Genomic DNA, 27194 nt, shown 5'->3' on the forward strand with positions numbered 1-27194 from the left:
CAGCCCCCACTCCCCTCACAGAGCCTGGGAGAGAACCCAGGAGTCCTGGCTCCCAGCCCCCCAACTCTAACCCACCAGACCCCACTCCCCTCCCAGAGCCAGGGAGAGAACCCAGGAGTCCTGGCTCCCAGCTCCCCCGCTCCAACCCACCAGCCCCACTCCCCTCCCAGAGCCGGGGAGAGAACCCAGGAGTCCTGCATCGCCGTAGTGTGAGAAACCCACCTGTGGCTGGGGCGGGGGGGTGGGGGCTCCAGTCAGAACCTGCAGAGGAGAGAGAGCGAGGAGCCGGTGCTGGGGCTTTTTATGGTTGACCTGAAGCCCTCCCACTATGCGCGCCCCTCCCCCGCCCTGCACTAGTCATGTGATCGGCCGCCCTCCCCCCCCAACCACAGGAAGTGGGGGGCCATGGCTCGAAGTGGGGCCTGACAGTGGAAATTCTAGCCCCTTCCCAGCTCTGTGCACAGCTTCACCGCCTGGCCGTGCGGGGTTAACGGACCCAGGCCCGCATGGTGGCAGAAAGGGGATCTTGGCCCAGAAAGGGGAACAATCCCCCCAGCCCCCGTCTCCTCCCCAGGCCCGTTAAAAGGCCAGGGGTGAGAGCTGGCTTGGGTAGCTTGGCCGGTGCCCCTCACTCCCGAGCCGCAGCCCCTGCCAGCCCAGCCCTGCCGGTGCCCCTCACTCCCGAGCCGCAGCCCCTGCCAGCCCAGCCCTGCCGGTGCCCCTCACTCCCGACCCGCAGCCCCTGCCAGCCCAGCCCTGCCGGTGCCCCTCACTCCCGACCCGCAGCCCCTGCCAGCCCAGCCCTGCCGGTGCCCCTCACTCCCGACCCGCAGCCCCTGCCAGCCCAGCCCTGCCGGTGCCCCTCACTCCCGACTCGCAGCCCCTGCCAGCCCAGCCCTGCCCCCCCAGCTCTGCCGGTGCCCCTCACTCCCGACCCGCAGCCCCTGCCAGCCCAGCCCTGCCGGTGCCCCTCACTCCCGACCCGCAGCCCCTGCCAGCCCAGCCCTGCTCCCCCAGCTCTGCCGGTGCCCCTCACTTCCAACCTGCAGCCCCTGCCAGCCCAGCCCTGCCCCCCCAGCTCTGCCGGTGCCCCTCACTCCCGACCCGCAGCCCCTGCCAGCCCAGCTCTGCCCCCCACCCCCAGCTGTGCCGGTGCCCCTCACTTCCGACCCGCAGCCCCTGCCAGCCCAGCCCTGCCCCCCCACGCTCTGCTGGTGCCCCTCACTCCTGACCTGCAGCCCCTGCTAGCCCAGCCCTGACCCCCCCAGCTCTGCCGGTGCCCCTCACTCCTGACCCGTAGCCCCTGCCAGCCCAGCCCTGCCCCCCCAGCTCTGCTGGTGCCCCTCACTCCCAGCTGGGAGTGGGGTCTGGTGGGTTAGAGCAGGGGGAGCTGAGAGCCAGGACTCCTGGGTTCTCTCCTCAGGGGCAGAAGGGGTCCGGGGATTGAGGCCTGTCCTGGGACATGGGGGGTGGGGTTTGCTGTGGCCAGTCTCCTTTGTGGCCCCCATCATGTGCTAAGAGCTAGTGTTGTGGGGTGCTCGGCAAAGGGGGGGGCCATACACAGTGACTCCTCCACCCCCCCATAGGCAGCCAAGTACCCTGACGGTCCCCCCCGCCCCCAAGACCTGGCCTGGGCCAGCTCAGGCCTCTGGGTGAGCACAGTGGAGCTGGGGTGGGGGACAGCAGAAAAGGCACCTGCACCCCCCCCCACTAGCTCCCAGTTCCCCCATCCCCATCGACGCCTCCTGGCTCCCTGCTCCCCACCTGCCGCCAGGTCCTGCCATCGCCTCCCCTGCAAAATCGGCTAACGCCATGACCTTATTTTTAGTGGTTAGGGAGCATCTGGTGCAAGTGTGAATGGAAAATTCATAACGTTTTGTGGAAGGGCGGGGGCAGGGGCTGCGGGTTGGGAGTGAGGGGCACTGGCAGAGCTGTGGGTGGCAGGGCTGGGCTGGCAGGGGCTGCGGGTTAGGAGTGAGGGGCACCGGCAGAGCTGGTGGGGGCAGGGCTGGGCTGGCAGGGGCTGCGGGTCGGGAGTGAGGGGCACCAGCACAGCTGGGGGGGGGGGTGGAGCCCCACAGGTGTAGGTGGGTGGCTTCCCCTCCCCCGCAAGCCCGACCCCTAGGCCCTGCTTCCTCCTCCTGTCTTTGGGGGTGGGAGGTGCCGGGTCGCTGGAGCTAGGGGAACTGAACCGTGGCTGAGGGAGGGGGGAACTGAACCGTGGCATGGGGGCTGCATCTCAGTGCAGGGGGGAGCTTATGTGAGCTCAGCCTAGAGAGTCAGATCTGCGGGGGGGGGGGGGCTTAACCCTATGGTTGGGCCGTGTGATCTGAGGCTCACATCAGACAGGAAGTTGTGTCAGGGGCTTTGGGACAGGAAGTGGCTCCCACCCTGAAAGTCAGACGGCTTCCCGGAGATAAAAGGGCTTTTCAGCAGGTGGAGGAGGGTGGGGCAGATTTGGGGAGCCCCCGGCAGTGGGATGAACCCAGGTGTCCTGGCTCCCAGCCCCCCTGGCTCTGAATACCAGACCCCACTCCCCTCCCAGAGCTGGGAGACATCCCGGGAGTCTTGGCTCCCTGCCCCCCCCTGCTCTAACCCACCAGCCCCCACTCCCCTCCCAGAGCCAGGATAGAACCCAGGAGTCCTGAGCCCCAGGATGTGTCCCACAGGGGCCCCTGAGCAGTGGGATGGGGCTTATGCCCTTATATGGGTACAAGTGGCCCCTGGGGGGAGGAGCCGTCCGTCTCCCCCCCCCCCCCCCCCCCCCGAGGCGCCAGGATGTGGCTGAGCTGCGACTTCTGCTATTGTCAGGGCCTGGTTGGCAGGCGCCCGAGGGGGGGAGGGGATGGAGGGGCTCTGGGGGGGAGGATTGAGATGGGGAAGGGGGCCGTGGTGTGGGGGTGTTTGTCCCCCAGTGTCTGGGTTTGGGCACATGGTGCTCTGGTTCACTGAGCCTCAACCCCCCCCCTCCCCACCCCCGAGCCACTGGCTGGTGCATGACCCAGCCCTAGCCACCCCCCTGGCCCCCTCTAGTAGGGGGAAGCGCTGCCCCCCACAGGCAACATGCAGACCGTGCCCCCCAACCCAATCACAGCCCCCCCCAGAGGACAGAATGGGCGCAGGGAGAACCACACAACCCTTCCCCCGGCCCCCCGCTCTGGACTTTTCCATGACGCCGCCGATTCGAGACCGCGCCCAATGGACCCGCCCCCCCCCCCCGCCTGCCCCAAACCACAGAGCAGTGCCGAGAAGGCCGGAAACTCAGCCCTGTAAATATAGAAACAGCCCGAGACCCCCCAGCTGTGCCGGTGCCCCTCACTCCTGACCCGCAGCCCCTGCTAGCCCAGCCCTGGCCCCCCCCCCCCCAGCTCTGCCGGTGCCCCTCACTCCTGACCTGCAGCCCCTGCCAGCCCAGCCCTGCCCCCCCAGCTCTGCCGGTGCCCCTCACTCCCAACCCACAGCCCCTGCTAGCCCAGCCCTGCCCCCCCGCCCCAGCTCTGCCGGTGCCCCTCACTCCCGACCTGCAGCCCACTGCTAGCCCAGCCCTGCCCCCCCAGCTCTGCCTGTGCCCCTCACTCCCGACCCGCAGCCCCTGCTAGCCCAGCCCTGCCCCCACAGCTCTGCCGGTGCTCCTCACTCCCGACCCGCAGCCCCTGCTAGCCCAGCCCTGCCCCCACAGCTCTGCCGGTGCCCCTCACTCCCGACCTGCAGCCCCTGCCAGCCCAGCCCTGCCCCCACCCAGCTCTGCCAGAGCGCCTCACTCCCGACCTGTAGCCCCTGCTAGCCCAGCCCTGACTCCCCCCGCAAGTTCTGCTGGTGCCCCTCACTCCCGACACGTAGCCCCCCTGCTCTCTGTGGCGTTGGACCCCAGGGTCCGAGACCTTTGCCAGGTTTCAGCCCCTGGGTCCCAACCCAAGTGGGAACATCTCTCCCGGCGTTTTTAGCCCAGGGGCTTGATCTTGAATGTGTACAGCTGGGCTCTGAGCTCTGAGCCGCGCTGCCCCCGCGGGGGTTTGCCGTATGGACGTACCTGAAAGGTTGGGCTGAACCTGACCCTGTTGTCATGCCTGGGCCGTCCCACTTGGGAACGTGTCTCTCTCCTCCCTAGCCAGCCTCTCGATGGGCGGGATCCAGTTCGGGACTGGTGTTCCCCCCAGGAATTGAAATGAGCAAGGGTCTTCGAATACACCAGGGGGTGAAGGCCGAGGGGTGAGGGCGAAGGGGGGCTTACAGCACCATCGTAAAAAGTGAAAAACGTCTCCCAACCATTTCATTCAATTTCACTCGTGTTTTAAAATCGTCACGCAAATGGAAACTGGCTCTTCTGGCCTTCTGCGAAGCCAGGCAGTTCCAGCCCTCTTGGGTTCATCTTGTAATTTGGCACAACTCTGTTAAGGAACTTCTCGAACGCAGGGCATTCATCTTTGGTGGCTTCTCGTGTGTCCGGTAGAGCCAGGCCTTCACCATCTGCTCAGGGTCAGGCAGGAGGCGACGCCGTTCAGAACACAAAACTCTGTTCAATGAGGAAAAAGATGCTGACCTGCAGCTGTTGTGACTGGGAGTAGCAGGAGATGAATCCCTACTTCTCTCCTCCCAGGAAACAGAGCACAGAAATTGGGCCAAACCACTCGTGATGATAAGAAGCTGAAGTCAAATGTTCGCTCATTCATCGTATGACGTTCCACTGTGTGTTCAAATTCTCTCTTCTGTCCTGATCAAATGGCAACACAATGCTGGTAGCGCCTCGATCCACTCAACTGTCGGTGGTTTACAGGACAGGCCTCTGTAAATCCTACGCAGACGCTGATAGAATCCAAAAGTGGCTGTTGTAGATTTGTAAGAATCAACTCTGTGTACTTGACTTTTCCAAATCCTTCTTGTCCTCTTCAGCTAAGGATGCAGTAAAAGTTCCTTCATTAGTCAACTTCCAGACTGACGTCTGTGCTTCTCCCAGTACGTTTTCAATCGATAGCTCTCTGGGTGATCCAAGGGTAGTGTCCATTGCTGGACGAAGATCTCCTACTGTTGTAGCAGGTGCTTGGAGGGCCTTGTGTAATGACCCAAGTGGTTTCAACAGAAGATTTACAAGAGGGAGAGTGGAAATAGTCTTCTCTGAACACAGTAGCGAAAATAATCCACCAGCCTCACTACTTAGATCCATCCCATCTTGGTAGATACTTTCCAAAGCCAGTAATAACGGCTGGAGTAATTTTAAGACAACAGCCAAGGATCGCTCATGAGAAAGCCAGAGGGTTTTCCCAGGTTGGACTAATTTGAACTTCAGTCCCAGTGTATCTTCTATATTCTCCAAGATATTCAGTCTTTTTGGACTCTTGCTGAAAAAAGAATATAAGGAAGACATTAAATGTATAGCTTTTAAAATGCCTTTTGAAGAGTCTGCAGCTCGTACTAGAGCTGGTTGGAGTAGACGGCCTCTGCAGTGTGTATAGGAGAGATTAGGGTCACACTTTTCTCTGAGTCCTGTGGCACCTTATAGACTAACAGACGTATTGGAGCATGAGCTTTCGTGGGTGAATAACTACTTCATTGGATGCATCTATAAGGTGCCACAGGATTCTTTGCTGCTTTTACAGATGCAGACTAACACGGCTCCCCCTCTGATACTTTTCTCTGAGCAAAGCTTGTGTCCACCATGTCTCCCGGAGAAGTTTGCAGCTCCATCAAATGCACAAGCAGCTGTCTGTTTGGGGCCCAATTGACAAGCATTTAACTCTTGTGCGATGTGGGTTGTCGCAGATGCAACCGATGCGTCTTCTATAACATGAACATCTAGAAATGCATCTACTGACCCTCCACGGACAGCAAGCTAATGTACACAATGACTTACTGCTTGGTGTGCCTTTGCACTGGTGCATTCATCGGCCATGCTGGACGTTTTCTGAGTATGGCGCAAGGGGTGCGTCACAGTTTCTACTGCTGAGCCTTTCGCCTGCTTCTCACCACTCAGCTGAGTGTCGTGGAGAAAGCTGGTGAGCCTTTGCCAGGCTTGGTAGGAACCAGTGTCCAACAGGTGCTGATGCCCTTAACGTTGGCCTCCAGTTTGCAGTGGGGGTGGTGGTACCGTAGGTATGTTTGTCTGTGCACACTGCGTTGGGGCTCCAGCATTCTTAACAGCCGCACAAGGCACTTCTAAAATTGGCTTTGCCAGTGACTGGCTTACAAGGCTTTCTGCAGCGCGCTGCGGTCCCGAGGTTGGTGGTTTGCAGCCTTTTCACGTAGATGGTCAGCACTGGCTTTGCTGATCGGTCTGGCAAACCAAGCACCTCCAGTTCTACTATATTAATCCACGGTACGCCCACATCGTGGACACTTCATGCAGGTCTGGTCACCCCATCTCAAAAAAGACCGATTGGAGTTGAAACAGGTTCAGAGGAGGGCAACAACAACGATTAGGGGCATGGAACAGCTTCCGTATGAGGAGAGATTAAAAAGACTGAGACTGTTCAGCTTGGAAAAGGGGTGACTAAGGGGGGATACGATTGAGGGCTATAAAATCCTGACTGGTGTAGAGAAAGTAGATAAGGACGTGTTGTTTACTCCTTGTCATAACACAAGAACTAGAGGGCACCCAATGAAATGAATAGGCAGCAGGTTTAAGACAAACAAAAGGAAGTATTTCTTCACACAACACACAGTCAACCTGTGGAACTCCTTGCCTGAGGATGTTGTGAAGGCCAAGACCATAACAAGGTTCAAAAAAGAACTAGAGAAGTTCCTGGAGGACAAGTCCCTCAATGGCTATTAGCCAGGCTGGGCAGGGATGGTGTCCATAGCCTCTGTTTGCCAGAAGCTGGGAATGGGCGACAGGGGATGGATCACTTGGTGATTCCCTGTTCTGTTCATTCCCTCTGGGGCACCTGGCACTGGCCATTGTTAGAAGACAGGACCCTGGGTTAGATGGACCTTTGGTCTGACCCTGTATGGCTGTTTTTATGCTCTTATGTAAAAATTAATTACAATAATTAAACTGTTTAGTACAGAAACTTCCCCAGATTATGACCTCTCGCGATGGCACTGAGGTGAGATAACAGCCTTGGCAAATGATGCATTTTAAAAATCTTTGGCCTATTAGCAAATGTAAATGTATAAACGTTTCCCAGGCACAAATCTCGCATTCTGGAGCAAAGTCACTGAACCATAGTCCAACCAACAAATGCTCCTTTAGCACCGTGCCCCTCCCCCTCCTTCCCTCGCCCCCCACGCAGCGGCGTGGTCAGCAGCGACCCAGAGGCACATTCTCGTGAGTTCATCTCCCCACCCTGGCAGGTGAGGGGGGACAGGGCACCTCGCTCTGGCAGCTGTTTGTCGTGCCTCCGTTTGCTCCACTGCTCCATCCCCGATGGCCCTGCACCCTCACCTGCCACCTGAGGTCCCACCAGCTCTGGGATTTCAGCTCTCGGGGGAACCTCACCGCTGGTGCGGACTGGGCCGTCTCTTCCACCCGAACGCCGTCCTGCAGGCGGGCCGAGCCCTTCGAGCTGGGCTCTGAACTGGCACAGATTAAGCACTGAGGGTGACCCCCTCAATCGGGACAGGCTATGCACTGTTCTGCTGCCCCTTCCTCATACAATACGGCTAACAACACTGCATTCCCCCTGCATTCACAATTTTTATTAAAGCTCAGGTTAAAATGATCCCAAACCCAGAGCGTGTCTGTGCATCCGGGTATAACGCTCAACTTATGCAAAATTACCCATTAAAAGTCATAAAATACACATAGTACGTAATCCGCTCTAGGCCAAGCGTCAGGGAATAAACTGAACCATGCGGTTTAGCTATTATTCGGGTGCATCACTCACAAAATAGCATGAGAGCTGGTGGCAGGCAGGGCTTGTCGTTCAGTCACGGAGAACTGAGCTTAGTTGTGCCTCAGCCAACACAATTCCCCAGAGCCGTAGTTCATTGACGTTGTGACACTCGCCAACGCGGCTCAGTTGGGCAACACAGCGCGATACCTAGGCAGTGCAGGGGTGTTCGTGCAAACGCAGCCGGGGCCTGCCGCCTTTCCCAGCGCCGCACTAGCTGTTAGGGGCGAGCTCAGTCAGATCCCGCTTACACAGCGTAACCGTGAGACGAGGCGATTGGCCAGCGGCCGCGCCGACGGTGTCATAAAACCCAGCGGCTGGTGGGCAGGAGCTAGGCTGTGGGTCACACATTTCAAACCTAGTGGCCCCTTTCAGGTACAAGTGTTTGAGCACATGCTTGTTTCACTTGCCATTCGAATTGCCAACGACAAACCTGGCAACTAGTTGACCACTGGGGAGGGGGTGATGGGGAATTCACGGGGGACCCCAGGGCCAGGAGGTGGCAAGAGCTGGGAGAGGGCTAGCCGGAGACCGGAGCGGCCTTTTGCAGAGCACCTGGAGCTCCCAGCTGGGCTCAGTATGGCGTGGGGTTGGCTGGGCTGGCCTCCTGGGTTCACCTTCACGACCCCGCATCCATGCGAACCCAAAGCCGGCCAGTTGTTCCCTGGTGAGATGAAATGGGCCGTTCCTGTCACGTTGTATGTGGCCACTGCCTGCCTCAGTTTCCCTCTGGCCTTTGCGGTGCCCAGAGGGTGCCTGCTGCTCCTGGCTGGCACTGGAGTGCGTCCCATGGGGCTGGCAGGGCCGTGACGGAGCTAGGCGTGAATTCCACCCCCAGCTCGCCAGAGGGTGCAGAGTGACAAGGGTGCGTGTGTGTGCGGTGGACTGATTTTCCTGGCCCGGTTGCTGTTGGTGGACGAGATGCTCCCCTGGCCAAGGGACTCAGCCCGCGTCACAGCAACGTCCTCTGAGCTATTCAGCACGGGCCTGGCCGGGGGCTTCTATCGCAGCCTCATCAGCCCCCCCTGCACCTCCCCCGGAGGGTCAGTGGGGTGTCAGGAGCCAGAAATTGGTGTGTATAGAGTATGATTTTTTTTGGTGGGGGGGCTAGAAAGACAAGGACCCCTCCCCCCCAACAGCTCCAGAGACAGCGACAGGCTGGCAACCCCATAGGCAGAGCGGGGGGGGGGGGGTTGGGTTGGTGCTTTTGGGGGTCTGAGCTTTGTGTTGGGGGGGAGCCAGATTCTCTGCCTTACAGAGAGATGGAGGCTGCTGTTTGCCATGTGGCTAAAATAACACCCCCCCACCCCGGGGCCTGTTCCGGCTTGAGCCAGGGGGGGCTGAGACCCGGCCGGGATGTGGGGGGTGTTTGAGTTTGAGCCAGGGAGGTTTCCCACACCATGGATGGGGGGCGGCTGGAGTGCTTGATTTCCCCATGTGACCCCCCCCCGCATTAACCCCCCCTTGGATGGGCAGCCCCCCCTTGTAACCCACACGTGACCACATGGCCCCACATTGACCCATTGGGCGTCTGCTCCCTCCCCACCCCATTGGCCCAGCTGTTACCCATATGACTTCCTGAGCCCATGGTTACCCTGTTGAGACCCCTCGTGATCCCACAGTGCCCCTGTTGTTACCCCACGTGACCTCGCTCCACCCCCTCTGGACCATATTCTAGGCCCTGGGGGTCACTCCCTGGCTCAGAGCCAGGCAGGTCCCTTCACTGCTCCCAGCCCTGTCTGCAGACCACAGGCAGGGGGGCGCCCCTCAGACTCAGGGTTAAGAGCAGGGGCTGGGTTATAGGGGAGCTGTGGGGCACCCTGATAGGAGTCATGGGAATGGGGGACCTGGTGCTACAGGGGAGCCCTGGGGCACCCCAGTATGAGTGGTGGGACTGGGGGACCCTGTGTTATAGGGGAGCTGGGGGGCACCCCAGTATGAGTGGTGAGAATGGGGCAACCCGCTCTTGAGTGGTGGGAATGGGGGACCCTGTTATAGGGGAGCCATGGGGCACCCCAGTATGAGTGGTGGGAATGGGGGACCCTGTGTTACAGGGGAGCCATGGGGCACCCCAGTATGAGTGGTGGGAATGGGGGACCCTGTGTTATAGGGAAGCTACGGGGCACCCTGGTCTGAGTGGTGGGAATAGGGCAGCCGGTGCTATAGGGGAGCACTGGGGCACCCCAGTATCACTGATGGGCCTGGGGGCATGTCACAGACACCATGACCGGCACTATGCCCCCCCAGCTTTGGAAGAATCCTATAGAAGAGCCTCTCTCTCCAACGTGCCAGACCCCCAGGGGTTCCCACATCCTCCGGGGTCGGCTCCGCGTGTCCTCCAACAGCCCCCACTCCCCCCTCGCCCCTAGGTCCTTTGGTCTCGGGGCTTGGCCCAGCTTCCCCGTCCTCGGCGATTTCCCACCGTGCTGGCTCCAGTCCCGTTCCGTTGCCCCGCGAGCCGGGTTTGAGCCCTGTTCCTTCGCAGTGTAGACGCAGCCCCGCTGGATGGCTGCTCCGGGAGCCCAGGAACCGTTGCCCCCAAGGCCACGGGCTGACCTGCGGCCGTGCCGGCCAGCCGGGGCCAGAGCAGCCCTGTTTTGGCGGGTGGCTGAGTGGGCTCCGACCCCCGGCTGCAGTGTAGACATTGGAGAGGTTAACACAAGTGCTGCTAGCCCTAGGGTTATGCTGCAGTGTGGACAGACCCTCCCAGCTGGCCTGCGGGCAAAAGTCATCCCCCCTGCTGGGGAAACTGAGGCACAGGCAGGCTTCATAAAGTGCAACAACACATTCCCCGCCCAGGGTTTGAACTGTGCGAGCCGGGGGGCGTCAGGGGCCCCCCAGAGAAGGGGAAAGCAGCTGAGACGCCGCTGCTGGTAATGGATACACCTGGGCAGAGCATGGCGCAGCCATGGTGGGTTCTCGTAACCGAGACACACCGAATCGCAGCCCACCGGCGGGGCAGGGAGGGCTCTGTCCCAGGGGCTGGGTTCAGGCCAAAGGGGGCCTTCCAATGTGGGGGAGCCCCCTGCATCCCTGAGCCACGAGAGCCCCCGAGACACGGCTGGGTGAGGACCAGGTGTGCATGGTGACTAACCTACTCCAACCCCCCAAAGGCTCAAGGGATTGCTCTGCCTCCCCCAGCTCGGGGGAATGGGTGCCCCAAGCAGGCTGACCCTGGGGAAAGGTGAGTCCCCTGCCCCTTTGCTCCCTGGCAGACGAGGGGAGGTGGTCGTGGCAGGGCCTCAAATCACTGGCTAAGACACCTGGGGTTTCTCTGGCTGAGGGCAGACATAGGGATCTTCCCCCACTGGGGAAACTGAGGCACGCAGGAGTCATAAAAATGACAAAATTCCTGTCGTCACAAAGCCCCTCTGGTACAAGGGTGTCCTGTGGCACCAGAGATGGGAACAGGGGGCTCTATGTTATAGGAGAGCCCTGGGGCACCCGAATATCAGAGATGGGAACGGGGGCCCCTCTGTTATATGTGAGCCCTGGGGCACCCCAATGTCTGCGATGAGAAGGGGGGTGACCTGCTGGTAATAAAGAGGAACTGGGTGAGACAGCACAATCAGAGGGGGTGCTGTGGGGTATTGGGTGGAAGAGATGGGGGGCTGGCATGGTCAGAGAGGTGGGATACCTTGCTGGTTTTTCAGGTTCAAGGGACGCAGCCCCAGGATCCCCCAATACGACAAAGGTTTGGGGAGCCCCAGAGGATTATGGGGGATCCCCGGAGAACCCCCCTGCCTCAGTGTCAGACCCCGGACCCAGGTAACACAAAACCAGCCAAACCTTTATTGTCTCCAAACTGAAGAGAAGGTGGATTTCGGGGGGGCTGGTGAAGGGGGTTTGATCCCAGGCAGGGAGGCGAGGGCTGTGTGTTGGGGGGCCGGGGGAGACATCCTGTGGGGGCAGGATGGGTCTCTGCGCCTTCCCCCTGATCTCACTGCACGGCCTGTTCGTTCGCGCTGCTGCTGGAGTCTTGGGGTTTCATGACATCGGGGAGCTCCGGCGGGCTGGAGAAGGGGTCGATGCGGAGAGCCTCGAAGGAGTCATCTGGAGGAGGAGAGAGGGTCAGAGAGGCAGGATCATCCCCCCAGGCTCCCCATGGCCTCTTCCCCCCAAGCACTCACCCCCGGCTCGGAAAGCCAGGCCCACCGTGGCTGGGGCCTGGGGCCGCGCCGTCTGGCTGGTGAAGCCGCAGTCTCCCAGGGTCTTGCTGTCGTCTAGCAGCTGGTCATCCTGGGACAGAGAGAAGGGAGAGCGGAGCTGCGGTGCATGAGCCCCAAAGATGCAGCCGCCTCTGGGGCAGGGCAGCCGGGGAACCGTCGCATATAACACGGCACAGGGACTGATGGCCAAGGGGAGAGCGCCCCCTGCTGAGCCCCCCTGACTGCTCCCCGCAGCACGGGACCCCTGCAGAGCCCCTGGCCCACAGCCTCCCCTGCCCAGCCCCCTGCCCCATGGCGCCCCCTGCCCCGCCCCCACCAGTCCCCTGCCCAGCCCCCACCAGTCCCCTACCCCATGGCGCCCCCTGCCCCGCCCCCACCAGTCCCCTGCCCAGCCCCCACCAGTCCCCTGCCCCATGGCGCCCCCTGCCCAGCCCCCACCAGTCCCCTACCCCATGGCGCCCCCTGCCCAGCCCCCACCAGTCCCCTGCCCAGCCCCCACCAGTCCCCTACCCCATGGCGCCCCCTGCCCCGCTCCCACCAGTCCCCTGCCCCATGGCGCCCCCTGCCCAGCCCCCTACCCAGTCCCCTGCCCCATGGCGCCCCCTGCCCAGCCCCCACCAGGCCCCTGCCCCATACGCACCCCCTGCCCAGCCCCCACCAGTCCCCTACCCAGTCCCCTGCCCCATGGCGCCCCCTGCCCAGCCCCCTACCCAGTCCCCTGCCCCATGGCGCCCCCTGCCCAGCCCCCACCAGGCCCCTGCCCCATACGTACCCCCTGCCCAGCCCCCACCAGTCCCCTGCCCAGTCCCCTGCCCCATGGCGCCCCCTGCCCAGCCCCCACCAGTCCCCTGCCCCATGGTGCCCCCTGCCCAGCCCCCACCAGTCCCCTGCCCAGTCCCCTGCCCCATGGCGCCCCCTGCCCAGCCCCCACCAGTCCCCTGCCCAGGCGCCTGCCCCAGGGCGCCCCCCGCCCCGCACCTTGTAGAGCCGCTGCTCCTCGGGGGGCCGCTTGAGGATGCCCTCCACGATGCGCTTCAGCTCGTACACGGTGCTGGACTCCTTGGCGTCGGTGAAGATGGTTGTCTTGTGGCGCCGGATCATCAGGAACACGTCCTGGGGGGGGGCAGGCGGACACGCGGCTCAGCGCCGGGCCCGCGCCTCCCCCCCCCCGGGCGTGCCTCAGTTTCCCCACCGGCTCATGGCGGGGCCCCGCGCCCCCCCCCCGGGCGTGCCTCAGTTTCCCCACCGGCTCATGGCGGGGCCCCGCGCCCCCCCCCCGGGCGTGCCTCAGTTTCCCCACCGGCTCATGGCGGGGCCCCGCGCCCCCCCCCCCGGGCGTGCCTCAGTTTCCCCACCGGCTGAGCGCACGCGGGTCCCGGCGGGGGGGAGGGGCGGACCCGGGGGGGAGGGGGGGTCGGTCTCTCTCGCTCGCTCACCATCCCGGCCGCTCCCCGCTCGCCCAGACGCAGCCGCAGCCCCCGGCTCCGCCACCGTCCCAGCCTGCACCGCGCGACCCGCGACACACAGCGCGCGACCCCGCGCAGGCCGCCATCTTGAGAGGGGCCGGGTCAGCGGAGCGGCAGGACCAATGGGGAGGGGGGAAAGGCCTGGAGGGCGGCCATGCTGGAAAGGTCAATTTGTTAAAAAGGCGTACGCGGGCGGCCATGTTGGGATGGTCGTGTGCAATTCGCCTTCTTGGAAAGGTCAAAGTTCAAGGGGCACTTACCCGTAGCCATGTTGAGAAGGTCCAATGACCTTTTGCGAACCCTGCCTTGTCGCCATGTTGGGAAGGTCAAGGAGTGGGGTGAGCCGGGACGCCTGGGTTCTATGCCCCAGCCCTGGTCGCTGCACAGACCCCCTCCCCAGACTGAGATCTGTGAGCCAGACCCAAGCCCCTGCCCCAACGTTTAGCCAAGACACCCGAGCAGCTCCCAGCCAACGTGCCGGGTGTGACTTTCCTGGTGGCGAACTTCTCTCTGAACAGTGCCGCTGCCTCTGACACCATTCCTGCCAGCCCTGCCCCACTGGGCTTCAGCAGCCGACCGGCTGGCCTCGACCCTCCTCGCTGGCCTCGAATCTTCCAGCACCGCCAAGCCCGCCTTGGCCCCTCCAGCCCCTGGCCCGGCCCCCGCTTCATATGGCAGCGAGAGCCCCCTGCGTCTGCACGTGGGGACTGGCCGCCATGCACACCACGCACGGGCTGCAGCTGTTGGAGAGAAGACAAAACGGACCCGCTGGGATAATCCACACAGTGCAACGCAAGGGGGCGTTGTGATGCCGACACACCCTGGGGGTCGGTGGGTGGTATCGAACCTGGGACTTTGGGAGCTAAATGCATGAGCCTGTCCTGCAGGAGCTAAAAGCCGTGTGGCCCTTAGTGAAGGCTGTAGAGCAAACTCCTTTTATCTCTCTCTCTCTCTCTTAGTGGTCTCGGTGCCACTAGATGGGCCAGAACACCCATCCGGGAGGTGTGTAGGTTACAGCTGCACCTCTGAATTCCCAGTTGGGACCCGGGAGGGAGTGGGACATGGGGGCATGTAGGGGCAGATCCCAGAGCAGGCTGCGATGCTTCCGCTGACTAATCTGCCCTGCCCTTTGACAATAAATGTACCCCAGCGCACAGGCACTGGCTGACTTTTATTTTTCTCAGTGGGTGCTCCACCCCCATTCTGCCCCAAAGCCCCGCCTCCACTCCACCCCTTCCCTGAGGCCCCGCCCTCACTCTGCCTCTTCCTACCCCTGCTCTGCCCCCTTCCCAAGATCCCCCTCCTGCCAGCTGCTCGCTGCCTCCAGCGCCTCCTGCCAGCTGCGGCGGGTGGGTGCTGAGCACCCCCTATTTTTTTTCATGGGTGCTCGAGCCCTGAAGCACTTGTGGCATCGGTGCCTATGCCCCAGCCCTGAGTCCCTTCCAAGTGTGACCTGTGGTGTCCAGCCACTGAGCCTCCCTTCCCAAAGCACCAGCAGACCCCATTGATTTCAGAAAGAACAGAGCTTCAACTGGAAACAAGTGGGAGAGATGGAAACAACCGGTCACGTACAAAACAAACCAGAAAACACAAACTAGGGCCTAGCCCGATCAATAGTCACCTTTCCTAGCTAGCAAAGTAGCATGTGTCACCCCCAAATTCACTCCTTTGCAGTATTTGCTTGCCCCATGGAACCAGGACACCCCCGGGTCCCCACTCATCAAGGTACGCGCAGAGAGGCTTTCTCCATCTGTGAGCTGCTGGAGCAGTCGCTTGTCTCCATTCACAGACAGGGACAGCCCCTCGCTGCCGTCGTTCCATTTCACCTCCATGCGGTTCCAATGGTTTGCCGTTGTCTTGAAGGGTTTCCATTGACTTCTTCTGGGCTGAGACAAGGGTAGAGAACTGAACCGTGAATTCCATCACCCCCGTTCCTGGGGAAGGGTGATCGCTGCTACCTGAATGGGCCACCACTGAGCTGTCTGATTCCCTGGTGACAATCTTGCACTCCAAGACCACCAGGGCTCACATTTCAATGTCAGTTACATTATTCCTTAAATATGACCCGTCCACACATCTCTCAGTGATTCGGAGTTTCTATCATAGAATATCAGGGCTGGAAGAGACCTCAGGAGGTATCTAGTCCCACCCCCTGCTCAAAGCAGAACCAACCCCAACTAAATCATCCCAGCCAGGGCTTTGTCAAGCCAGGCCTTAAAAACCTCTAAGGAAGGAGATTCCACCACCTCCCTAGGTAACGCAGTAACTCACAAGCGCTCATGTGCAGCTCAGCTGCTGGTTTTCTAACTCTGAAAATACTTATTATAGATTCTTACTGTTCGTACCTGTTCTCCTTACTAATAATGATATGCGTCTTTATTGCAAAGTCGGCTGGTTAGTGCGGAAAGCGCAACTTCACGCTGTGTTTCACCAGGGCAAGGTAAAGCCCCACGTTTACTACGGTTGTGCTTCATACTGGTTTTTAACAACCTGGTATTAAATAGGCTGTACGAGGGTTGTGCACTCGGGGAATAATACTAGCAAAATTTGTGCTTGTTCTGAAACCAAAAGCCCACATCCACATGGGGGGAAAGCAGAATAACCCTGTGCCAGCATCCCTGTACCCTGGAGCACCGTGTAAATTGCTGACACTTGTTTCCAAATGTGCCTTTTAAAAATGGGTTTCCTAAAAAAGTGAGGTTGGATGCTTAAGTTGTTTGTGATTTAGGGGCATAAGCACTTAACTTTTTTTTTTTCTGAGAAAATGTACGCGTGACCTTGGGCAGGTGGGGGAGGTGAAGGGGTGTGTGGTTTTTTTAGAAGTATTTTGTCGCAAACTGTTTGGGTTTTGGATGCTTACGTATACAGGGTGCCAAACGTGGGCCGTGTATGTTTTGAAATGGTTATAGAAGTTGGTTTTCCTGTTTTAAATATTTAGGAACATGTGCGGGTGGGTTTTCTGCAGTGCTTTGTTGCAATTGCCAACTCCTTTTGGGGGCTTAAAATACTACGAGATTTTTTTTCACTCTGTGCAAATGTATGTTTTAAAATGGGACAAAAAATTAGTTTTGATGCTTAAATTGCTTGTGATTTAAGGGCACAGGAAATGTGTCTTCCCCCTTTCCCACCCAGGAAAATGTACGTGTGATCTCAGGAAAGGAAGGGGGATAAAAGTGTGTTTTTAAAAACGTATTTGTTGCAAACTGTTTGGTTTTGGATGCTTAAAATACTGGTTTTGTTTTACTCTGTGCAAAACTTGGGGGCGGGGGAATTGTTTGTGCGTGGGTATTTTACAGTCTGAAATTGATTGTGTAACGCAGTGACTTTTAAACAGCCCCAACGCAACAACCCCCACCCCCCCCAAATTAGCACTTGATTTTTCACTTTCACACAAACGTTTCCTATGTCTTGTAATCATGTTGACTCCCCACAGTCTGGTCAAAACAAGAGAAATCCTTAGACCCGAGAGCAAAGAAGCCAAAAGAAAAAAGAATGAGAGGAGAGAGACTCTCCAGGATCAACTGTCGACAGATGGTTGAAACCTAGTAAATATGTTTTGATGATTTGTTTGGTTGCTTATCTGGTTTTGTTGTTAAGCAAATGCCTAGGTGTGGGTAGGTTTCGGTGAGAGGCAGAGGTTATAGATTATAGAGTTAAGGGTTTGTTTGTGAACGTTGTTTATTTGATGCTAAATTGGGGCATCTTTTTGCTAATCAATCCTGTGTAACTCTCTCGACCTGCCGTAGTCACAGCTAGGAGACGTGGCCAGCAGAACCACCGAATGACCAGGATCTGCCCAGCCCGTTAACAACACGGCCAGCAGATGAGTGCAGACAAAGCATCAGGCCAACCCAAACCTTGGCTCCGGCCAGCCAAAACAAAAGACTCAAAAATCAGCATGGCAGCCACACCTTCAGCTCCTCTGCGGTTCACACCACACCAAGCCCTGAGAAAGCTGTGAGCGAAAACACGAAGGCGGGTGTGCGCTTTAGGGCGGTGAATAGAAAAACCCCAGGGCTAAAAACACACACAGCGCCAAGGTGGCTACGGGCTGCAGAAACATGGTTGCAACAATTCCTCTCGTCAGGTCTTCTCTCGTTAATACCAGCAGTAAGGATTTTGGAGACTGGAAGCAAACATTGACGATGGATGTTCTGTCCCTGAGTACTGACCCTTTGAGTAATTTGGAAAGCAGGGTGGATAAAAATCAATGATTTTTAAAAAAAAATCAGGGTTTTTTTAAATTTAAATTGGATTTTTTTGATAAAACACCTATCTAAAGATAGTTTTAATTAAGATACATTATAGCTCAAAGATCTCGCCTCATGGAATAAGGATTAAAAATTCAAATTCAATAGTATAAGACAATATATTCATGTCATGTTTAAGAAAAGTTTTGTAAATGAGTTCCAATAGTTCACAGACCCAATCTTATGGGGTTCCAGGGGCTGCTGTACAGATTATTTAGGTTAATCTTTCTATGTACCCAATGGGACTCAGTGCTCAGTCTAGAACATACCCAGGGTGGCTCCAGGCACCCAGCGTGTGCCTGGGCAGCAAGCTGCGGGGGGCGGCTTGCTGGTCCCTGCGAGGGCGGCAGTCAGGCTGTTTTCGGCGGCGTTTGTGTGGGATGTCCACCGGTCCTGCGACTTCGGCGGCAATTCAGCAGTGGGTACGCCAAAGACACGGGAACGGCAGATCTCCCACAGGCGCGCCGCCGAAAGCCGCCTGACTGCCGTGCTTGGGGCGGGAAAATACATAGAGCCGCCCCTGAAGATACCAGCAGAAATGCTTAGTTTTGCAGTTGTCAAACTGTGGATTTGTGTCTCCAGAGGTAGCACAGTTGTTAAAAGCAAAATGTTTTAAATGCAAAAATGTTTTAAAATAACTAAATAATATATAGAGGTGAGAAATAACAGACCTCCACCCTGCTGTCCTCTGTAAAATTGTGGAGACAGCGTCAATCCCTCACCTCTTTCTAAAAGTGCAAAGTTTCAAAAAATTCAATGACTAGAAGATTGTTGGGGGTGGAATAGATCTGGACAAGGAGAAGATGTCTGGAGGTAATTGTGAGAAGTGAGGGACAGATGCTTTTTTGTTAAAATATTGTATGTTTGCTGCTGAAAAAAAAATCCAGAATACTTAACGTTGTTGTTTTAGTTACATAAAACAATGTCAATGTCTGTCAGGTGATGTTCTCCTCCTAATACAGCGCAGCAAGAAAATCCTCCAAATATTAATGATCAACCTATTCACCTCCCAATGACTTCAGAAATATCTGCTTCAGTTATCTTTGGTAAATGAAATGACCAAACAATCATTCATTTTCTGATACAGCTGTAAAACTCATCTGAAAAGTTTTCAAAATAAATCACGGTTTAAAAATGTCTAGTGTGTACTTTCTAAAAACGGAACCTGCATCTATCTCTGAGTTGTGAAGAATATGTATTAAGGTTATGACAACCAACAAGAATGCACTTTTATGTAGAAAACCATCATTAAATCGAGTCTTCCTGACTAGTGATTTAAATCAATTTGATTGCAATCAAATCCACCCGGTTGGAAGGACTGATAAATGTACAAAGTCTATGCTGGTGGCAGTCAAAAATTGGGGTTTTTAAAGAGGAAATAGTAGCACTGCCCACACGGGCCTAGGCATGGAGTTCATGGCCATGCGGGTAATGAGGTTTGAACACATGAGGGTCTGCGCAGGGTTGCAGAGGGGGCGCTCAGTGGCGGCAGGTGGAATGAACGTTTGGATCTGCAGAGTTTGGGGGACAAACAGCCACCTGCTGAAACTATGGACTAGAGTCACTGTAAAAAAATAAAAATGTAGAAAAGTCTGAAGAGGCAGGGAGGAGAAAACACAATGGTATGACTGAGAATGAGGGGTGGGATTGCAGAGAGGCTGAATTCGAGAAGTCCACGTAGCGGGGTTCCCATCTGCTCGCGAGAGACTCCGGCCCTGATGCTCAAACAGTGGCTGATGCAGAAGAGCCCCTCTCAGCGATGGGGTTTCTTGCCAGAACTTTCCAATGCAGCTAGTTCTCATAGAATGTAAGGCCAAAAGGAATCATCCGGGTCATCTAGCCTGACCTCCCGCACGTTGGAGGTGGGGCTAGTGGAATGACAACGTTACAATCGATTTTTTGGTTTTCAGTTCAAACCAGAGCACCCCACGGCCTACGCAATGGAGGTCTTTGTGTTTTTTCCATTTCAACCTGTTACTTTGGTGCTTCAATCGAAATGGACATCGAAGAGCCATAGCAAACACCTCCCCAAAAAATGCCCCCCACTTTGAAATGCTGGACAGGGAGGAGTTTGTTCTACCAGCGTGTTTTATAAATGTGGGAGAGGCGTGTGACCCCGGGCAATGTGTCGGTGTTAGAATGGTGCTGACTTTGGAAACAATGTGATTTTTCAACCGGTTAGCGACTTTGCGAGACTAGAAAGCCTGACCCAGAGTGTGCCACGAACTTGCGAGGGGTTATTACACCTGATGATTTAATTGGGGTTGGTCCTGCTTTGAGCAGGGGGTTGGACTAGATATCTCCTGAGGTCCCTTCCAACCTGATATTCTATGATTCCATGACCCACAGGGGTATATAAACTCCCGAGCTTCTGTTTGATTTACTACCAATCTGAGCTTTTGGGCGGTGAATGGGCCTTAGTCCTAATTACTGACAATCTTTCCAACCCCCAGCAGGGCCTAATATCTTCAACCCTGCTGGAAAGTGAAGGAAGAGTCACCCCTAGGCCTGGTCTTATAGCGCCGCTGAAGGAGATAGAGGTGCCTTCGGTGGGTCGATGGGGCCAGGTCAGCTCTGCTGAGCTCAAGTGGATGTGTCACACGTCCGGGCTTTACACAAAATGCGAGAGCTCCTTGCTTGTCCTTTAAACTCACCTCACTGGTTTTATCCTCTCCCCTTTCTCCTGCAGGCATTTCAAGCTGGGAATCCATCCCTTTTCTTAAATAGCCGGGATCAGGCAAGCTATTCTATTGAACCTACATATGGCCCTTGAAAACAAACCACCCTGTCCCATCAAACTCTTCCTCTTATCCAAGACCCCCAGAATGGAAACACGGATGGTCCCAGAGGCCTTTTCAAGAGATATTGTTATTCGCAAGTGCCAAGTTTTCTTAGGTTAGTCCCGACACCATCCTCTGACTTCATCCTTTTGGATTTCTTACAAATCCTCTTTTTCCTAAGCAGGGCTCTGTGAGGTTTGAGTAGGCAGTGTAATGCCCTAAGCCAGGAGCCTTTGATTCGCTAATTCTCTTTAAACCACTGTCCGGGGCGCTAGCACTTTGCACAGCATTTACCGAGGGGACACCAGGGGCTACATTTTGGTGGGTTAAGCATAGAGATTGCGTTTGTGTGGGGAACCTACGGCTTCTTCCCAGGCTCAGGTCAGCACACAGGCCGGCGCTGGCGGTTTCTGTCCTCTGAAGTCCACGCAGCCACGATGCTGCTGGCCCAGCGCGTCTCTGAAGCGGCCCTCACAATCTTCCGTAAGCTTCTGGGCCGAGGGCTGTCCTTCCGTCCGCATGGCTGTCATCCTCGTCCTGCTCGGGGTCCTCTTGAGCAATTTGTCTTGGTGTTGAGCAAAGCCACACTAGGCCTGATTCATCTTCGCTCACTGAAGCATGGCTGGCAAAGGCCTCTGGGCAAGGCCGGCTTTAGGATGCATCTGTACCTTACGTCCAGACTCAATACACATGAGGCGGTAAAACCCCCTCAGCATCGGTGCACCTAATGCATTTCCCTTATGCATTAACCTTATTGGGGGCGGCAAAACAGTTCCCCAGCACCGCTCTGCATCTGATCTTGCTGCACAGTCAATAGGTTTGATGACGTGAGCCCAACAGGGACAGGCGTCCCCTCGGACAGTCCTCCTCCGATACCCCAATAGAAATTTCAAAAGGTCTCATACCTCTCTTGTGGCGCCATGCGGTTTGAAGGGGAACGATCCACAGCAGCTGCCTGTGTCTCAGTAGGTGATGCCATCCCGGACGAGCCCCCAAATTGTCGGAGAATAACAGAGTTCTCACTTTTTGCTTGGGCACAGCAGAGTCTGATACTTTATTCTGTTTAGCAGCTACAGCAGGGAGAAAATGCACTAGGACATAGGTCTCCCTTTCCTAGACAGGTCTCTCCGCAGGTAAACAATTACAGCAGCATTTATACTTTTGTTACAGACAATAATAAGCAACAGCTGCATTTTGTTTATACATAGCTCATCAAGATACTAAGTTTTTCTCTGACAATTTGGGAATCCTTCACTCGCTCCAGGTCTTCAGCAGCATTTCGGCGGTGGTGAGGGCGGTCCTTCAGTGTGGCAGATTTGAAGGGAAATTAAAATGTCAATGAGAAGTTTTCCTGAAAAGTGTCTGATTCCTGGGGGGGGGGATAAAATTCGAGTTTGTGGCCCAAACTTTTCAGTTTTCGGCTTTTCTATGAGAAGTTGAAATTTTCTACAGGAGAAAAATGTCTGCATTTTTCTGAGTATCTTTTACGGTGTTTTTTTGTATGGAAAAACAGAGTATTAGACCCAACAGATTTTCCGTCCACAGAAAGTGTGTGATTTGAGAGGGGGACTTTTGGATTTATTTTTAAAAACCAAAATCTTGAGACGTTTCTGGCTTCTTCTTTTCTTGTTTTTTGGCAACAAGTTGAAATTTTGTATTGGAAAAAGACATCTGTTTTCTGGGCCAGAATCTTCTCATGTGGGTAACGGTCACTGATCACAGCTGGGTGCGAGATTTTGTTCATCAAAGTGGAAGTGAAAGAGCATTACCGTAGAAGAAACTGAGATCATGGGGAGCGGTCACCTTGTGCCAGGTGCTGCACAGACCCTGACTGAATGACCGCAGTCTAAACAGACAGAGGAAAGTTTTTGCCGGGCCTGGGAAGTTCTTACATTCAGCTCAGCAGCACTGCTCGGTTTGGATGTTTGTCTCTTGGGCTGTAACATGGTCACCTCTGAACACTGTGTCTGATCTATCCCCTTCTCTAGAAAGGTGTGAGGTCTGGTGGGTTAGAGCAGAGGGGTCTGGGAGCCAGGACTCCTGGGTTCTCTGCTCACCCGATGTCAGTGCTGTCGCCCTCCCATGTGTCACCAGTCCAGGATCTCAGGCTGAAATGTTTGGGGCAGGGGGTGCCCCATGGGTCCAGTGGCTGTGACAGGTCAGCATCTGTTTACTCGGCTGTCTTTTTTGCAGAGGGTCCCTCATCTCAGACCAGTGGGTTGTGTCAGCAGTTCATTGCTTTGAAAGGTGAGTCACTTGGGGTGGGGAGGGACAAGTGGCCAGGCAGGGGGAGGGATATCTCAGTGGTTGGAGTATTGGCCTGGGGGTTGTGAGTTCAATCCTTGAGAAGGCCATTTGGGGCAAAAATCTGCCTGGGGATTGGTCCTGCTTTGAGCAGGGGGTTTAGATGACCTCCTGAGGTCCCTTCCAACCCTCATATTCTATGATTCTAGGCAGATGTTCTGCTTGGATCTATGCTGGGAGAGCCCTTCCCCCATGTAGTGTTATATGCAGCTGCTCCACCCCAGAGAGGTAGCTGCATCTCAGCACCAGGCAAACCATCCCTGTGTAGCATTGCTGGGCAGTTTTTCCTCTGCTGTCCTGCCCCAGAGGTGGCTGCATTTCACAGCCACACAAGTGCTGTGTGTTATTGTAGAAGGTTCTTTTCCTGCTGGTCCACCCCAGACCCAACTGCATTTTTGCCCATGTTTGCAATCCATCTTCCCCCATTAATTGTTGTTTTCTCTCTTCTCCCCAGCTCTGGTCCTCAGCCTGCCTAGCCTGTGAACCCTAGGAGGTGGGTGGAGGGTCCGATCCCCCATGCATCAGATCGTCTATCCTGATTACAATAGGTGCAGCCATTCAGCTGACGTCACTCTAGTGCAGCTGACGAAGCCAGTGCTATTCAATTCACCCCATCTGCTTGCCGGGCCCCCCGATCCTCCCCTGCAAACAACTCATGCTGGGTGACCAGCTGGGGAGAGTGTTACTCAGGTAGTAAGACCATCCCCTGGGGGAGGTGCAATTGCTCCATGTCTAAAGCTCCGTGCTCCTGGAGTCCTGGGATTCCTGCTGCACCTTGAAATAAACCCAGCCCGGCTCTCTAAAATTTGTGGCTGCCACAAAGCTGATCGGGATGGCAAAGGAGGAGGAGACCAGGTGAGTGGGTCGCTTCACAACCCTGGGCCCATTCAGACAGCAATGCATTTTATTACAGCCCAACTGCAAGGACACAGGGATGCAGGCCGGACCCACTGAATGGGAGACTGGATCCTGGAAAGCAGGGACCCTGGAAAGGACTTTGGGGGCTTAGTGGAAGCAAGTTAGCATGAGCTCCTGCTGTGACTCAAAGGGCCAGTGTGATCCTGGGGTGGATAAATAGGGAAGAAGGAGCAGGAACAGCGAGGCAATTTGACCGATATGGAAATATTGCAAACCGCATTGTGAAAAGGAGGCTGGAAAACTGCAGAGGGGTGCAGAACAAAGCCCCCAAAATTAACCATGGACAGGCCGGAGGAGATACCAGAGAGAGAGAGATTTAAAGGGGTCGATTCCTTTAGCTTCTTGGAAAAGGAGTCTGAGAAGGAGACCTGGCGGGGAATTTTCTTTTTCCTCCAGAAACATGCAGCTTCCTCAAAACCAACACTGGTCGTGACACAGGACAGGTTTCACCACGGCTGACCTGGCAATGTTTTGGGAAAACAAGGTTCAAAAAGGCGGAAACGTCCTCGTTTGGACCTTTTCGAACCGGAACGTTTTGGGGGGTTTTGTTTTTTTTTGAGTCCAACCGAGTTTGAGCTTTGAAAGTCCCGTTCATTTCAGCCAAGAAACAACAACTCAAAAGCAAAACGAAACATTCTGCCACGGAGCCGAACAGCAATTTTTGCCGGTTCGCCATCGTTTTCGAGGCTTTGACTTGGGGGCTTGATTTGGGATGGGGAAACCATTGGACATCTCAAAAACCTCTCCCAGGAGCGGCCTAACGGATTGGTGATGTGTTTCAGCGGCGACGTCCCAAGCTCTGGTTCCAAACGAACTATTGTGGGTTTGTTCTCTGGCCTCGATTATACGGGCGGGCATGGCAAAGGATCCCAATAGGCTCTTCTGGCCTCAGGAATCCCGGACTCTCCGGAAGCACTTCCATAGGCAGGGAAAGCCAGCGGAGGAAGGCAGAACAAGACCCAATGGCCGGAAGTGGAAGCCGGACAAATCTCGGTTTTAACAGCCGGGGTAATTCATGCAGAGGGACTATCAGACTCAGATGGGCCATCAAAGAATATCACAGTACGAAGGACGGGTTAGTGGCCCTGTCCTCCTGTGAGCTTGGAGGCTGAATGGAGGAACTAAACCAAAGCCGCAGGAGGACAATTTTCTGTCTCTTTGCTGTTTGAACGCTCATGGGGCCAGAGCCACCAGACTGAAGCCAGAGATCCTCCGGTGTCACTCTTGGGGTCGCCCAGAAAGATGCTTTGAACTGACAGCTCTGTCCCGCTCAGGTGTTAGCTGGTAACTCATAACCCATCAATCGCTCCAGGACTGGCTGCTGGCGTCATCAGTGATGCAGGATGTGGGGCAACAGCTGAACTGGGGTAAGGGACGGGGCTCTTGGGGCCAGGAGCAACCTGAGCGTGATGGAAATGACTCTTCATCACGAAGTCCACTTTGCCCGGGGGGCCAGAGAGACTGGAGAGTCTAGGACTGTTCGTGACGTGACTTTTCTAGGGGTCCAGGAGTTCCCATTTGTTCCTTTGTGACGAAGTGGGAGTGTTCTCCGAATAGTGTGGGTGCCTCAGTTTCCCCTATGCCTTTCTTAGGTATCTAGGTGGGGGGATCAGGGTGTGAGATTGTTGCAGAGCCCTGGAGGGCAGGGGTGATGGTGTCTGCACAGAGAATGGCCGACACCTTGTCTCCTGGCAACTCATGGCCTGGACCCCTCCCCTGCAAGGTGCCAGCTGAAGGTGTTGGAGAACGAAGAGATCAGGTGCCTCCTGGCCCGGGACAGAGACAAAGGCCAGAGGGGGGGCTGGAGAGTCGCAGTTTGGAGCTGGCTGGGGAAATGGAGGGAGCCTCAGAGTGGGGGTCTGAGCTCCCTGCCCCCCAAGATGGACCTGAGGGAGGGGTCCTGTCCTCTGTACCTACAAGCTCTGGTTTAACTGCCTTCCTGTCGTCTAATAAACCTTCTGTGTTACTGGCCGGCTGAGAGTCCCGGGGAATCGCAGGACGTGGGGGGTGCAGGGCCCTGACTCCCCCACACCCTGTGACATCCTGGCACGGTGAAATATAATTACAGGCTGCCCTGAGGTTGGCACTCACGGCCGCGAGCCGCTCCACACGGCGTGGCACAAACTCTGCGGGAGACGTGAATTCCCCATCGTGTCCGGCCTGAAGGAGTTCTGAGCCTGCTCTGCCCCCTGGTGGCGGTCAAGGAGGCTGCAGGTTAGCTCAGGCGGGAGAGTTTTGTGTCACGGGTTCGGGTCCCGCAGCGCTTGGGGAGCTGTGGCATAGGCTCTGCCTTGGGGGGGGTGTGTGCGGGGGTGGGGGGCATCGGTGTGGTGTGGCCAGCTGGGAAGGGGAATGGATGCCAGCGTGGGGGTGGGTGGATGTGGGAGGGAAGGGGGTGAGGACTGGAGTGCGGGGGGTGAGGAATGGGTGGGACAGAGGGGGATGGGCAGGCGGAGGGGTTCTCCGACCCCTCTCTGCCGTCCTCCCACCCCAGACTCCACAAGAGATTCAGACCCAGCCTGCAACGTGCACTCTGCAGCATCCACCCTCACCCGGAGACTGGCAGGGACTCCATCAAACCCGAAATGGTCTGTGCACCTCCTGGATCGGCCCTACACCCCTGACTCTCGTCTGCCAGGGCAGCAGCGCAGCTCTCTCTCACTGTCCACGTTCCCGGCACCGACCATGTCACCGATGAGCTGCTCCGGCCCCAAGGAGGAATTTGCTACCAGTTTGTCACAGCGGTTACTGCAGATCTCTGGATCCACTCCCCCCTTTTTTTAGTTGATATTCCGGCTCCTTCTTTCTATTGGGGGGAGAATTTGCTGCCACAAGTCCAGTCTGTGCTTTGGTGCCAGCCTGTTTATTTACAAGTTCTTTGTCCCCGAAGCAAACTACGGTAGGGAGAAATCCCCAAGCCTGTCTCTCCAGCCGGTCCTGTGCCACAGGGAGCCATGTCTCTTATGCAAGCAGGGTGAGAGGGAAGGTCCTCTGAATGAGTGAGAACTGGTTAAAAGGTAAGAAATAAAGGGTAGATATAAATGGTCAGTTTTCAGAATGGAGAGAGGTAGATACCAGGGTTCCTCAGGGGTCTGTACTGGGCCCAATCCTGTTCAACATAGTCATAAATGAGCTGGAAAAAGGGGTAAGCAGTGAGGTGGCACAATTTGCAGATGACATAAAATTACTCAAGATAGTTAAGTCCCAGGCAGACTTCAAAGAGCTATGAAAGGATCTCTTAAAACTGGGTGACTGGGTGGCAAAATGGCAGATGAAATTTGGTGTTGATAAATGCAAACAAATGGATGTTGGAAAACATGATTCCAAACAAAATGATGGGGTCTAAATGAGCTGTTCCCACTCAAGAAAGGGACCTTGGAGTCACTGTGGAGAGTTCTCTGAAAACCCTCCCTTGATGTGTAGTGGGAGTGAAAAAAGCGAACAGAGTGTTGGCAATCATTAAGACAGGGCTAGAGAATTA

The 27194-nt window shown here is 56.3% G+C and overlaps 1 protein-coding gene across 1 annotated transcript; it reads right to left on the bottom strand.

Annotated features, from left to right (window-relative positions):
• Positions 1 to 11595: 11595 nt before the first annotated feature.
• ELOB (elongin B) lies at positions 11596 to 13556 on the bottom strand. The gene is made up of 4 exons (XM_050957039.1): positions 13432 to 13556; positions 12974 to 13108; positions 11957 to 12065; positions 11596 to 11879 (listed from the first exon to the last, which is right to left on the bottom strand). Exons 1-4 carry the CDS (start codon positions 13432 to 13434, stop codon positions 11767 to 11769), a joined length of 360 nt encoding a protein of 119 aa, XP_050812996.1. The 5' UTR covers positions 13435 to 13556; the 3' UTR covers positions 11596 to 11766.
• Positions 13557 to 27194: the final 13638 nt, after the last annotated feature.

Source organism: Gopherus flavomarginatus, chromosome 5 (genome assembly GCF_025201925.1).
Source record: "Gopherus flavomarginatus isolate rGopFla2 chromosome 5, rGopFla2.mat.asm, whole genome shotgun sequence".
In the NCBI taxonomy this organism is placed as follows: Eukaryota; Metazoa; Chordata; order Testudines; family Testudinidae; genus Gopherus; species Gopherus flavomarginatus.

What these genes read in the sequence shown, in the direction of transcription:
- ELOB (XM_050957039.1), bottom strand. An exon ending in AGGAGCAGCGGCTCTACAAG is followed by an intron (nt 12,066 to 12,973) that starts GTGCGGGGCGGG and finishes TCTCTGTCCCAG; the next exon opens with GATGACCAGCTGCTAGACGA. An exon ending in CCTGGCTTTCCGAGCCGGGG is followed by an intron (nt 11,880 to 11,956) that starts GTGAGTGCTTGG and finishes CTCCTCCTCCAG; the next exon opens with ATGACTCCTTCGAGGCTCTC.